A 14,952-nucleotide genomic window follows, 5' to 3' on the forward strand; every position below is an offset into this window, starting at 1 on the left:
CATTTTACTTTCATAGACAGGTCTCTAAATATTGCAAAATTGCGAAATTTTTCATGTCTGGCGTCTGGTAATCTATGAAAACTCGTTTTCAGAAAGGTTTTTAGAAACTTCTTCCAATGTTAAAGATTTTGGAGTATGTAATATGCCTACTTGTAATAAAACTATGTTAAGCAAAGCTTTCGATTTTGTTTCACTTTAAAAACACATTTTATTCCACATGTCGAAAATTGTTTGCCATACATATTTAAAACATCTCTATTTCGTACATCCTTGCCCCCTGTTTACATGAAGTAACGCAATTTACTTAGACGGGGGTTAATACTATAATTATAGGTGTATGTATTGACGTTTTCCATTACAGCTCGTCGGTCTTCAACTTGGCTCAGAAACAAAGAGCGAGTATTACAATATAGACTAGTCGTCAACCCGTGATTTACCGTATTTCGTGGTTCCGTAACACGAATTTTTCTCGCGCACAAACAGACAGATGGCATTAAGGAGATTTGTCATAATATATGGGTTTAATACAAGGGCACATAAACTGATTGATGTGTAAACACGAAATTTTTTTCTCCCTGTCCACCAACTAATGTAATTGGCAAAGGAAACAAAATCAAGTCCTTATCAAATGTCATGCGTTTTTCAAGTAGTTTTGCATAAAATTGAAATAGATGAAAAATTAAGTCAATAATATTACAATAAAAAAACTTAATTAATTTTTAATGTCAAAGTTTTGTTGAAACAACAAGTGGAAATATTAGTGTTATTCAAGTGTTGTGTATGTAGCTGAAAATATCAATGTCGCCTTAAAGGCGAACAAAAGAGTTGCTACACACTTAGTTTTCTATCACCATGAAAATTAATATTATGGTAAAATAGTACATTTGTCCTGCCAAACTTTAGGCAAAGTCAAAATATGTCAAAAAAAGTTTATATCAGAACTTGCTAGCATTTTACATAAATAAAAAAGATTTTCATACTGCTTTTGATGCAACTTTAAAAACACAGTGCTACCGAAACTATAACGTCGCAAGCTCGAGCCACAACATTTTTAAGTTGATAGGCTAGAGGTAAGCAACAATGTGGAGCAAGAAAAGTTTTTTATTCTACTTACTACAACTTACAGGTTTGTCTATAAATTCATTTCAAATTTATAATGTAAGATAACTCTGTTTGCTATTTGCTACCTTTTTACATTTCTTCTTTTTTTTAGTTTTAGGTATTATTCTTGCTCAGAAAGGTAAAATTATGTTAATCCATATTTTACAAACTTTGCTTTTCTTTTGGCAAAATGTCGCTAACAACTTTTATCAATTTCATATACATCGTCATTAATGTGGACCAAAAATGTATTTAGGATGCAGGGATGATATGAGCAGTGGGAACTGTTTATTTTATAAAAATCGAGGATACTGTAAGGTGGCTGATTGGTTGAGAAAACGTTGTACGAAGACATGTGGCTTGTGTGGTAAGTAAAATTAAAAGGTTTATAAGTTTGTGGTCACACATGCCAATAACAAACCTAACCCATTGTTATTATAATACTAGTTTTTTAATTCCAGGAACATCATCCACAACAAGTCCTGTTGTAACACATGGAACAAGTATTTGTTTGTTTTGTTTTGTTTTGTTCTGCTTTGTTTGTTTTGTTAGAGGTTGCAATTTCTCTATAATGTCAAAAAGTTTGTGTATGCAAAAGTGTTAAAAACACTCGTTTAGCTAAAGAAGCATCCTCCACTACGCGCTCGCCAATAAGAACAATAACGAAGATCAAAACAGCATTTACAACAACAACAACAACAACAACAACAAAAACAACAACAAGGAAAGCAACACCAACCGCTACATTAACAACTAAAGCGTTTACAAACCCTACATCAACGACACCAAGAGGTTCTTATGTTTGATATTTTATATTTTATTTAAAGGAATATATAGAAATCATTTACATGTGAGCAGCATGTCTTATTTATGTCAAATTTTTGTTAAAAAGTTAATCCTAACTCGTAGAAATTTGTGGCCGATCTTTTGCAAAAGGGCGTGTCATCTCTGGAAGGACATCAAAAGCTGGTCAATGGCCGTGGCAAGTTAACCTTAAAACTAGAGGACACTCCACCTGCGGTGGTTCATTAATTACGCCGGAGTGGGTGCTAACGGCTGCGCATTGTGTAAATAAACACAACGCAGAAGAATTAGAAGTTATTCTAGGTATGTAAATCTTTCCCTAATAAAATTCTTTCTGTCTTTATACACTGTGAATTTTAATGACTATAATAACCAGAGGGTTTAGTTAAAAAGGGGAAATATGCTACTCAAATTTTTGGAATGAGTGTTGTCCTCGATCAAATACTGTGGTTGTACCAGTGTAGTACTAAATTACCAAAATGATATATGGTTGACTGTAAAATCTTGATAGAACCAATAGATTATCTACATAGGTACACACAACTTCTTCTTTAGGTGACCTACATCGATCACGTGTGTCCAACAATGAACAAACTTTCAAAGTCAAGTATTTAATTTACCATCCAGATTACGTCAGACCAGATAACGATATTGCTCTCTTGAAATTATCAAAACCAGCAATTCTGAATAAATATGTCCAAACAGTTTGCTTGCCAGGGAAAAATGAGAAGGTGGCTGTTGGTACTAAATGTTATATTTCTGGTAAGGCCTCCTTCTTGTTGTATCAAGAGTTGTAAAAACAATAATTTTGGACTCAAAGTAAAAAATCTTTAAGATATGCTGTGTTAGAGACGATTGATCACATCAAGGCATCACAATTGGAGGCTCGTTGCATGGTTATCTTTTTATCTTTTACAATTTAGGTTGGGGCAAGACAAGTCCTGCTGGTTTCTTTGGTTCACAAGAATTGCAACATGCAAGTTTGCTTGTCCTAAATCATACTGAGTGTGAACAGAGAAATTCAAAACTTGCTCCTGTCACTAACAGAATGATATGTGGCGCTAATAAAGGTTATAATCGACAATCAGGCTGTCATGGTGATTCGGGTGGTCCATTTGTGTGTCAGCAAACTGGTGGGAGATGGGTGCTACAAGGCGTTGTTAGTTGGGGGTCACCAAAATGTGATATAAAGCACGGGGCTACTGTTTTTGCAAAGGTTGCGGCATTTCGTGACTGGATTGATAAACTTGTAAAAAAGTTCAATAACTAAAAAAATATAACAAAAACATATATTTAAAAATTTTCTTTAAAAGGGTTAGATTATGTGTTAAAGGGGGGCGGCCCCTCTATGTGTACACTGTCTGTGATCGTATAGCCCTACAGAAAAAAGATAGGGCGTATCCTAAAATTCCTTATGTCGTTTATGTGACTTAGTTAAAAACAGTGACATCAAAAATTTCAAAATGTTGTTCCTGGGTAACAATAAAAAAGATGCAATTATCTAATTAATATCTAATTAATTTTGTTTTAAAAAATTGGACTTAAATTGCGTATTATTTTAATGTTAGGTCAATCTTCGTGATAGCTATTAAACTCATTTAAATCGACAAAATATCAGATAGTATATTAAGCATGTGACAATATAAGAACCGGGACTGTCTAACGATTAAATTAAATGCTTTTCAAGAGCCAATTAGGTCTTTTTTCAAAAGTCGTATAACCAAAAATGACCATCGTAGAATTTCTTTTTATATCAGATGAAACGGATCCTGCGCTGTTACCTTTCGTTTGACACGATTAAAAAACAAAAGGATGTACTTGACCATTGCGTGCATTGGAAAAAAATTGTAGAGACGTTATATCTTTTATAAGTCTAGTAAAGATGAATTCTACGCTTTTTTAGCACTACTATATCGGGCCATTTTTGGCTCGTGCAACCCTGGGGGCATAAAGTGAATGCGGGGGACATAAATCACGCTTAAGTGATTATGTTAGCACAATTATAGAACGTCCTAATACGAATTCATTTCAGGTAAAAAAAATATTTAATGACGTCATAAGGATTAAAAATGACGTCACGCATACATGAAATAAACTATGTTCCTCTTTATGCCTTATTTTTTTACGTATTCATGATGTTGCGGCTGTAATTTTTGCTGCACTAGTGTACTATATACCAATTTTACATGAAAAGTAAGTCTTAATGACGTCATTGAATAGGCAATGACGTCATAACTGCAAGAAAGTTTGCTATTTTAAGAATACACTTATGCCATTATATTTGATACATATAAAGAATATTGCATTTATAGATGGTTGTGGTAAGAAAAGCAATGTAATGACGTCATTGAGATTAGAACCAACGTCATTTAAGTCGGATTAATATTTACCTCAAACATGGTACGTATTTTATCCTTAGTACCCATGAAAATCATCAGAAACCTCTTGGCAACCGCGTGATGACCAACATACACGTAAGAAATATTTATATAACAAATGTATCATTTTAAGCCATCACGTTAATGTCAGCCATTTTTAAAATGCAAATATATTTACCCTGTCCTAATAATGCAATATCCACAAAGTGTCAAATTTTTGACAAGTCCCACTTAAAGTTAGGAAAATTTACGCAATTTCAACAGTGAATCACGTGACCAAGAAAAGCTATACCTAGTCAAACAGGCCGGAGCACTTTGTAACAAACGAAATTGTTTGCTTTGATAAATTCTGTTCTAAAAACAAAAATATTTTTTGCAAAAATTTAAAAAATAAAGGGGAACTCGCCACTATCCATAGAAGATGTACGATTAGCAGTATTCATTACAACTTTCAGTACAATTCTCATTCTTTATAGTTCACAGCGAATCAAAATATCTTGGTAAGATTACAAGTATTGATACTGTAATTCATTCTTTTTGACTGTCAGCAAATAAAGTAATTGATGACTTTCCAAGGCATGACCATCGGAGATACCATCGTGATGGTATAGCATTTGACATGTACTCCTAAGGTTGCCAGAGTTTGAACTACGTAGAAAGGGTCTTAAATCATACTGAGTGTGATAGTGGATAGAGTACCTACTCCAGGTCACTTTCTCTACTCTTTTAATATAGTATCATTTGGAGCCATCTACGGACCACTCATTGGCTGATGTTGACAGAAACACAAGTTATAACTATAACACACATTAAGCGGTTAACAGACAATCAGGCTTGTGCGACATCGCAAAAATTAAAAGAACAGGTAATATGGACTGGACACAAATATAATGAGAACCACCAAAAATGATAAATAACAATTGAAACAAAAAGATTTATTGACAATAATAAGATTGATATAAATCAATAATTACACAAATCTGTCAATCCATTGACGAAATGCTGACACTCGCGCAAAGACTGAGTAAGCATCGGAAGCCGAACACCGTGGAGATCCCCAACTAAATACTCCGTGCAGTGTCCAACGTCCATCCGCAGCCTGACAAACAAACGGTCCACCATTATCTCCGAAGCAACCAGAAGCCATGTTTTCACCAGTTGCACATAACATTTGAGGAGTTATTGGAACGTACTTAGAGTTGGATTTTTTGCATTTACCATACTCTACGATGGACAATTTTCCATGATGCAATTCTCTGACATGATTTCCCGGTTGAGTAGATTTTCCCCAGCCTTAAAAAATCATAAATGTTGAATGATATGTTAATCCTCATAACCTCCGTTATTTTAGGTTATAGATATAGATTAGTTTTCCTTTGTCACAAGGAAATTAAAAACCACACTTCAAGTAATGATTTTCAAATATAATTTTAGCAGACGTCAGCATTTTTCCTTCCCATTCTCGAAGATGGCATATATTTTTAACAAATATATGCTTGAGAATTGTTGAAGTTAATAATAATTTTGATATTTCGCACGATATTTTACACGATATTTTACACGATATTTCGCACGATATTTTACACGATATTTTACACGATATTTTACACGATATTTTACACGATATTTTACACGATATTTTACACGATATTTTACACAATATTTCACACGATATTTTACACGATATTTTACACGATATTTTACACGATATTTTCCACGATATTTTACACGATATTTTAAACGATATTTTACACGATATTTTACACGATTTTATTTATTCAGTCTTATTATTCTACTAATTTGAGTCGCCAATTAAACAAAAGAGCAAAAATAGTTTAAATTTTTAATGCAATACAGTTTATTTAGAGCAAATGTTACCTGGAGGAGTACCTTTTTACTAACTGGAATGGAAATGGATAATTGTATAGGACGACAAGCTTAAAATTGAAAAATGAAATAAGGATCAAGTAGGCACATAGTAACCCCCTCGGACGTCAAAGGGTGTTAAAAGCAATGACCTAAACTATTTAAACTATATAAAACGTAAGAATCCACAATTAAAAATTTTCGATAAATAAGAGCATTAATTTATCGATAAATTTAAAAAATATAAACTAGTGCTTTCGAAAATGGGCGTGGCATACCAAATTTTTTCCTTTTTATTCCAAAAGGATGGATCAAAGTGATTTCGCCGCGTCAATTTCGAACCCCTTGCAAACTAATTTTTTCAATTCATGCTAACAGGAGAACAAAGATGCATGACCAGAATATGTACGACGACGAAAACCTGAGGACCAGAATGTGTACGGGCGACCTGTGGATTCTAAGGGCTAAGGCATTCAGATAAATAATGAGCATTAAAAACTTATTTACCAGATAAATAACACCTCCCTGCTTTTCCAGGTTTCGTTCCTTGCTGTGGCAAACATATAGGTTTTACGTATTTATTTAAACGTGCAGGTTTTGACAATCTTATCAATGCAATGTCGTTGTTTAAATTTGTTGGTTGGTTATATTTTCCATGCGTTTCAAAATGTGCAGCAGAAATTATTTGCTCATTTCCAGAGGGTACTTCGCGATGATGTTCTCCTAGAAAGTAAAATAATAATTTTAATATTCACTTACCTATTCCACAAATTTTTTTACCTTACATTGCTATGGTTGCTCATATGGTGACAGATCAGTTTAAATTTTTTAATTTTTTAAAAATTTTTTATGGAGTGCTTAGAACGGGCTTTTTGGGTACTCCCAAAAACTGGGGGAGGGGAGGGGGTGGAGTAAAAAAGTCTCTTCCCCCACCTTCCGAAAGATTTAGAAACATCGTTTTGCACAAAACTTGACACACGGACAGTTAAGGCAAAAGAATTCAAGAGATGTCATCAAATCAAGACTAAGCATAAGAAAGAGAGAAACATGTACTGACACTCGATTTAGATTTTGAAAATCACTTGATAAATGCATAAAAGGCTGTAAAATTGTTAAAAAGGATATAAAGAAAAATGTCCGAATTTTTTACTAATTATTTATTGCGTCCCATGAAATCAGGCGGGACGTCATATCAACTTTTTTGTCTTTTTTAAAACTAACTAAAAGTGATGCAGAGAAATATCCTTGTTCAAATACAAGGGTTTTCGCCACCCCATCCCACCCTGCTCCATCCCATCACCAGTTATTACTCAAGAGGACACATTAAAGTCGCCAATGAATCTCACAAAAAAATAATGTTTTAGCATTGTGAGAATGTTAGCCATCTGGAAAAGTACAAGGTCAATCCATCTGAATCAAAGATAGTAGCTGACTGAATGTTCTGTCATATAAAAAACTAAGATTATAGGTACATTTAACTGTTAAATCACAAAATACTTCCATAAAAAGAAAAATGATCTATTTACAGGCCTTCCTCTAAAAAGCATTTTAAGGGTATACAATCGAACCCCAAAAGATGTTTCTAAAATGTTTATATATAGTTCATTTCTAGCTCATCTTAAACTTCAAGTAAGCTGATTTATCAAAAGAGAAGCAGAGATAAAGACTACAATATAAAAATAATATATTGAAAAACAATAATTGTGTTATATTATGTGTTCCTTATATCACAGTAATCTAGATTCGTATCTTACCTAGTACTACTTTAATGGAAGACACTGATATGCGATCAATGCATTGTGCGGCCGTTAGTACCCACGTCGGTGATATGAGCACTCCACCGCAGATAAAAACATCGTCTCTTAGTAAAGCTGCTTGCCAAGGCCATTCTCCTGGTTTGGAAATGTTTCCATTGATAATCCGAGCACTTCTTATCGAGGATATCCCACACAATGCTAAATGTGAGAAGCATTAACAGTCATCGTGTGAACATGTTTGTAGAATGAATATACTTTTTCAGGTCAAACCTTACCTTTCGTCGTTGTAGTAATTTTTCTAGTAGTTGCTTTACTTGTTGTTGTTGCTGCTTTTGTTGTTGTTTTTGTTGTTGTTGTTGTTGGTTTTGTTGTTGGTTTTGTTGTTGGTTTTGTTGTCGTTTTCGTTGGCGTTGTCCCTACAGAAAAAAGCACGTATTACATAATATGAATATTTCAACCAAAATGAAGTTGATACAATGTTTAAAATAGGAGTGACGGACAGGAGGATATATCTGTCTTCTTCCAGCACGTTTTTTTGAAATGTTTTTTAGAAATCTTCTTTATGTTATTCAGTATTTTTTGTCACCAAAGTATATATTCAAGTTATACATCACACGAAGTTGCGATCATATTGCAAATACTTTTTACTTAAAAATTATATCAACTTTAAACGTCACAAAGAATTAGTTTGATATATGTTCTGCACATCAACAAACACGATAAATAAAGTTATTTTTTTAATCCTCAAAAAAATAAGAAGATAAGTATACCAAACATATCAAAAAACGTAAAAAATTGTGCCGGTCTTGACAAAGATGTTGGCGTTTTACAAGCTTAATGCTTAGGAAAGCCACTTAGGACAATATACCCTGTTAAGACTCGTAGAGGAGAAACTTATTGCAACTAATCTGAGGCTTCCGATCCACATTGTTTACGTGTAGGGTTTATTTAGGCCTATGGCTTAGTCCTATAAATTCTAAACCTTTTGCTAAATATAAACCCTATATATTACTTTTATGTACTTTGCATGACTACAGCCCAACAACATATTATCTTCCAAAAGGTACATGCCAACCAAAACGCGGACTGGAGTTTAGTCTACTTGATATTGACAGCAAATCTCAAAATTGGAAATGCCCATTTAAAAACCTCAAGGTGACTTGGTTGAAGATATCCGAGCTAAATCGGGCAAAAAAGCCTCACAATTAGACTGTTATAAGTCCTGAGGATAACGTTGCTGTAAAAAGAGCTCCTATGTTTCGTAAAGAGAATGAATTAGTCTGCCCAACGCTACCAAACATAAACCGTCTGGGTCCCTTCCTCAGTCACAAATTGTAGCTTAAGTTTTGAGAAGCTAAATATGTGTTGATTTTATTGTTTAAATAGGTTACGTCTATGTAAAACAGAAATGTGCACAAAAAATACTTAATACTTACATTTACCGCAATTGTCACATAAAGCACGGCATTGTATCTGTATCAATGGAGCTGCGCACACAAGTTCTTTTACGCCTTTAGTATAATAGTCGCATTGTGGTGGATCAACACATGCTAAAAAATACTACCCTAATGAATAGTTTGAAATATACATATAAGTAACATAGGACTAGAATAAAACCTTTTTAAAAAGTAGGAAGTGGAGATTCAATCCAAGTCAAATTTAAAAGCCAGTAATGATTAAGAAACATTTTTGCACCAACCTGGTTTTGTAATTGTTGGTTGTCTTGTAGTTGTTCCTAAAATAGAATAAAAAAGTTTGCCAAATATTTTGACCTTTTTTTTCTTAGTTGTTTGACAATTCATTACAAATATTTACGATGTAAAATTTGAGTACAAGTTTAGAGGAATCGAAGCAATTAATTTTCGAAAATTCTGCCTTGAATTATATTGACTCCTTGGTTTTTGTTCTTTTTTTAAAAAAACAAATGTGTCTTTTATTTAGCAAGCCTTTTTGTTTTTATATTAAATTATTTCAATAAGAAAGTTTATCACACAAAAGAGGTTTCTTAAACAAAATAACCGCGTGCCAGTATCATATGATGAAGTAAAGAATGGTGCAATGTTAATGATTTTCTCTTTTTTTGCCAAAACAAGCGCAAGAAACACATTTAAAGACGGTATCATTTACAGAACCAATTATTGCAATTTCGCAAATCTTGTGCATGTCGATATTTAAGGGAGCATCAAGCATAAGGCCCGTGTTTCCCACAACAACGAGACTAAGAATTGCTAGAAAAATAAGAACAATGGAAGGTTTGCAATATAATTGATTTTCCCTTTATTTACCGAAACAGACGCAATAAACATGAGAAAAGACAGAATATTTCATAAAACCATGTGATGCAAGTTTGCAAAGTGTATTAAAAATGCTCAAAATATATGAACAAAAGAAAAAACATTTTCGGGCTTAACAAGTGAAAAAATATAGGAATACCTCAAGAACCTGGTTCTAAGAAAAGTAAGCCAATAAAAAGTACAATTTCTGTTGCCTGTCATACTAACCACATAATCCACATGACTTTTGACAATAGTAACGTACATCACTGTTGGTTTGACAATTTTGGATGTGATATTTACAATTTACGCTTCTGTCTCGACAAACTAAAAAACAAATATGGCAAATATTATTTGAGTTGTGATGTTCTTGTCAGACAAAAATATCAAAACGAAAAAAATATATCACATTCTAAAAGACTTCGGTGCGATAATTTTATCAGGTTTAAAAGCCATAAAATATAATTCCAAAATTGAACGACCCCATAATTTCATGTTCGTTTCATTAAAATCTTCTTTAGCAAATTAAAATCAAGAGCAGGAATTATTAAAACTTTTTTAATGAAATAGACGACTTAGACTACCACGTCACAGGGAGCAAACCATAAAAATTAATTTACCGTGAATTTGGTTCATATGGTTTTTTTTTGAAAATTCAGTTATGTAAAATATGGAAAATAAGTTTCAGAATTCGAAAAGAAAAATGTAATCACTAACCAGTTGGCGATGTGCGTCGTCTAAATCTGATTCGAAAAAATATTTCTTGACTGTAGTGAATTAGGCAAATCACCAAAAGAAACGTTTTCAATTTGAACATTGTAAGGCTGAAACGTCACGTAGACTCAATGATAATATCTTTTGAAATGAAACTTGAAACTATTTAAATAATTATATAATTGAAGAAAGTGTGTTTGTTTATTTTACAAACGAAACATTGAAAGTTGTTCTATGACTAGTGCCTCCAACTCCTCAGGCGTATGTTGGTATCAGCGATTTTCAATTAATTTTCTTTTTTAAGAATATTTATCGAGCACTCAAGTGGGTGGCAAATGTTTTATATAAAAAATCGGTTTTTTCACGTTGTTGTGCAGCTGGTACAATTTTAAAAGATCTTTTTGTACAAATAATACATCATTTTAAATTTTATCTTCATAATTGCAGTTACCTGCACGGATGGTTTATAAGTATTACAAAACATATTGTCATTTAAAAAGGTTGTAATGTATTATCCTATCCAAAATTAAATCCAGTGTAATGACTAAAAGCCCATTTTTTGACAGTGACTAACTGGAGACAAACGTTTGACATTGCTGAAAAATTGAACGAAATTATAGGACTCTGTGAGAGAAAATTGGAGTTTTCTAATTTGATATAAGATCTGCCTTGTACAGCTAAAGGTATCTAAAGCTCTAATATTTCAGCAACAACAGATGGAAAAAATATGTTGTTTTTTTGACTTGTTGAGGGATGTAGTCCAACTAACCTATTTAGCACACCACACTTCAACTCAAACATGTTTTTTTTGGTGATTGATTTTGTTAATGTTGCTCTTTGATATAAACAAAGTAAACTTTTGTAATCATCGGGTGAACTGTAAATGTTTTCATCATGTATTCTTTGGGCCTGGACACCCTACCCAACCTCCAGAGTGACCAGTCAAATTTGACTGATCAATTCATCGTCCGACTATTGGCCGTTGTCCTAACATGGAACAGCACAGTGACATACAGTTACACGCCGATAAAGCATCAAATTCTCCCGTTTATTGTTTGTATATGAACTATATTTATAATAAATTCTGACCAATAAAAAAACGCATATTTTGTTATACATTTTCTGTAAAATCAATTCCCACTATCCTTAACAAAAGGATCATTCAAGATCTATTTCTTTCATTATGTACCTTTCTTGTTTGTATAGGAACAATATATATAATAAATGCTGACCAATAAAAATACGTATATTTTGTTATAACGTGTTTCGGGAAAATAAGAAAAGTTACTTTATTCCTAGATTCATAAACGAAAAGATTCTATCCTTTCCCAATGGAGCATAAATCCAATTTATTTAGACAATATTTGCAGGACAGGATTAAAATACGATGCCAAGTAAAATAACTCCCACTATCCTTCACAAGAGAAAGCTTAAGAAGTCTTTTAAAAATCTTTAAATAAAACTTGTAGCACTTTCTAGTTATTGTTATGGATACAACTAAAGAAACACTTATCAACACCACTTGTTTCTGCAAACTATGATCTACAGACACTAGTAACAATTGCGTACGTGATGATATCGTCCTCTGTCACAGAAGTGTGTTTTTAGAGGGGAGATACAGTTATAGAATTTGCTTCAGAATCAAGAAGGACGGTGGTGTAGCCTGAATAATATATTATTTTGAAATCAGCGATTCAATCTATTTTAAAGTAGAAGGAAATTATAAATTATATATTATAGAATATATAATGAATAACGACTTTCTCAGGTAAAATAAAGTTAATAAATGTAATTTAACAAATAAACTTAAATTTTGAGATTTGTGCATTTCATAAAGACATGTCAGCGATTCCACAAACAAACCAAAATTGTTTAGTTTCTTTTTTCACACCGGTTTTCGATCTATCCCGACAGTAAAGCACCTGGGAATTATTTTAATACAAACATTTAATTGGTCCTGTAGCTATTTGTTACCTTGCAGATTAACTATCTGGATGACTAGGGCCCTTCCATGAGATTTGCATGTGGCTTGCAGCTATCCTAGTGAAACTAATATGGGTAGTTCTGTTATTTCTAAGCCTAGTCTTTATCTACAAAAAGGTTTAACTCCCATGGCAATTAGACTGTTGCAAAAAAATCTAGTGATATATCTCCATATTTATTTTTAAATAGGCATTTAAATACGTCTTATGTATGTCTTATGTATATGAAAATCAGACGAAAAAGTCAAACAAGGTCTTCTATAATACACTGGTATCAGACCGTAAAGTAATTTAGAAAAGTACCATGAAAATTAGATATTCAACAAGAGCTGCTACAATAGCAACAATTAAAATGAACTTACAACACTGGTCACGCATGAGTAGAAAGGAGGGCGGGTTTTCAAAAGCAACAAGATTATTTTTATGTAAGTAATACGTACTCCGAACTTGTCAATCTTAAAAAAAAGATTTAAAGCCGTATAATTTAAGTACGCCTTTCTAATAATGAATTTACGTATGCCATGTAAATCGTTCCTTTCATGACTAAGGTTTTGGCTACAAACGTAGATTTTGGGAGAGAATCAAGCCATCTATAGCCAGCTAGCCTTATTTATTGCCCTTTTTTTAAATTTATTGTTCAGTTTGCTTTAATGACTTCGACGAGACAAAATACCACCTAATCAATTCAACAAACAACGATAGTTCAACATTTATTATTCTGTCTAAAATTGTTAAATATGAAATTATGTTAGTAATTGCTTACGTCGTCATTGAGTAGCAATCTCAAAGGTTTTCCCAACCGAAAAAAGCATCAGAGCTATTAGTTCGGCTATTACAAAGTACGGTGGTTGTTATCCTAGAGTAGGAGGCAATTACAATGAAAGTAATCTTCTTTGTGCAATGATCTCACGTCGACGATTTCGTTATAAACTTTACTTGTATTACTCGTACTTGTACATTATTCACGACCGATTTCAACGATTTCAGCCAGAACGAAATACCAATGTACACCAAAAAAGTAGTTTTTTGTGTTTGTCAGAAAGATGTAAAAAGAAGTCACTCAGCCTTCATCCTGGTGTGTGATTAAATTTTGAACTTTCACGGGAACTCATTTTGCAAATTTTAAAATATGTCGGCCGATTCTTGCTATGACAGGGTATCATCAGGTAATAATCTGTTTTTGTTCAAGCTAAAGTTGCGGGAAAGTTATACATTACATCCGAAACGGTAACACTGTGTGCGCTTCTCTTGCGACATACTGTATACCTTTTACTACAGCGTTCCACCTAGAAATGCAGCAAGGCTTTTCTGTACTTTGGCGCTTAACCTGACGTTTAATATTTCATTACTGGTAGCTTAACACGTCGCTTTAACGCTTTGTTTCTTTCTTAGTACTTTGTAAAGCCAGATAAAATTGTTTTTAACGTGTTTAACATTCTTAACACAAAATGTTGTCTCAAAAAATGTAAATTTAAACATAAACAAAGATGTCGGTTTTCCAACCTGAAGCAATTAAAAGCTTCCAGCCCACTCGGTCGGGACTCCCATTTCATAAACTTTAAATCTAATAGAGATATTAGATTGTTAAGGTAAACTAAAATTAACTTTTGGTAGCAGTAGTACACCAAAAAAGAACCAACCCAATTATAAGCAATATCAGCTTGATTACAAGGTAGAAAAAAATTATTGAGAATATAAGATTTATATAAATCGATAATTACACAAATCTGTCAATCCATTGACGGAATGATGACACTCGCGCAAAGACGGAGTAAGCATCGGAAACCGAACAACGTGGAGATCCCCAACTAAATACTCCGTGCAGTGTCCAACGTTCATTCGCAGCCTGACAAACAAACGGTCCACCATTATCGCCATAGCAACCAGAAGCCATGTTTTCACCAGTTGCACATAACATTTGAGGAGTTATTGGAACGTACTTTGAGTTGGATTTTTTGCATTTATCAGACTCCATGATGGACAATTTTGCATGATGCAAACGATTGACATATTGGCCAGGTTGAGTAGACTTTCCCCAACCTTAAAAACAGAAAGATATAAACGAAAAATGTGTCAA

At 33.2% G+C, this 14,952-nt stretch overlaps 3 protein-coding genes across 5 annotated transcripts in view; 1 reads left to right on the forward strand and 2 right to left on the reverse strand.

Annotated features, from left to right (window-relative positions):
* The first annotated feature begins 310 nt into the window (after positions 1–310).
* On the forward strand, positions 311–3,205 carry LOC130640664 (chymotrypsinogen B-like). The gene is made up of 8 exons (XM_057447182.1): positions 311–1,126; positions 1,214–1,240; positions 1,358–1,468; positions 1,563–1,604; positions 1,720–1,893; positions 2,011–2,208; positions 2,461–2,667; positions 2,829–3,205. The coding sequence occupies exons 1-8, from the start codon at positions 1,081–1,083 to the stop codon at positions 3,173–3,175; spliced, it is 1,152 nt and encodes a 383-aa protein (XP_057303165.1). The 5' UTR covers positions 311–1,080; the 3' UTR covers positions 3,176–3,205.
* Positions 3,206–5,203: 1,998 nt separating this feature from the next.
* Positions 5,204–12,581, reverse strand: LOC130641270 (chymotrypsin-like elastase family member 3B). Its single transcript, XM_057448005.1, has 8 exons — positions 10,897–12,581; positions 10,408–10,506; positions 9,606–9,641; positions 9,343–9,456; positions 8,182–8,322; positions 7,904–8,104; positions 6,657–6,872; positions 5,204–5,576 (listed from the first exon to the last, which is right to left on the reverse strand). The coding sequence occupies exons 1-8, from the start codon at positions 10,994–10,996 to the stop codon at positions 5,254–5,256; spliced, it is 1,230 nt and encodes a 409-aa protein (XP_057303988.1). The 5' UTR covers positions 10,997–12,581; the 3' UTR covers positions 5,204–5,253.
* A 133-nt stretch (positions 12,582–12,714) lies between these two features.
* Positions 12,715–14,952, reverse strand: part of LOC130641271 (chymotrypsin B-like) — a 42,733-nt gene continuing 40,495 nt past the window's right edge. For all 3 annotated transcript variants that reach the window (XM_057448008.1, XM_057448006.1, XM_057448009.1), the window contains one exon: positions 12,715–14,915. In XM_057448008.1, coding sequence (XP_057303991.1) covers positions 14,593–14,915 — 323 coding nt within the window. In that variant the 3' untranslated portion in view covers positions 12,715–14,592. The remainder of the gene's footprint in view (positions 14,916–14,952) is intronic.

This window comes from Hydractinia symbiolongicarpus, chromosome 4 (assembly GCF_029227915.1).
Source record: "Hydractinia symbiolongicarpus strain clone_291-10 chromosome 4, HSymV2.1, whole genome shotgun sequence".
Lineage (NCBI taxonomy): Eukaryota > Metazoa > Cnidaria > Hydrozoa > Anthoathecata > Hydractiniidae > Hydractinia > Hydractinia symbiolongicarpus.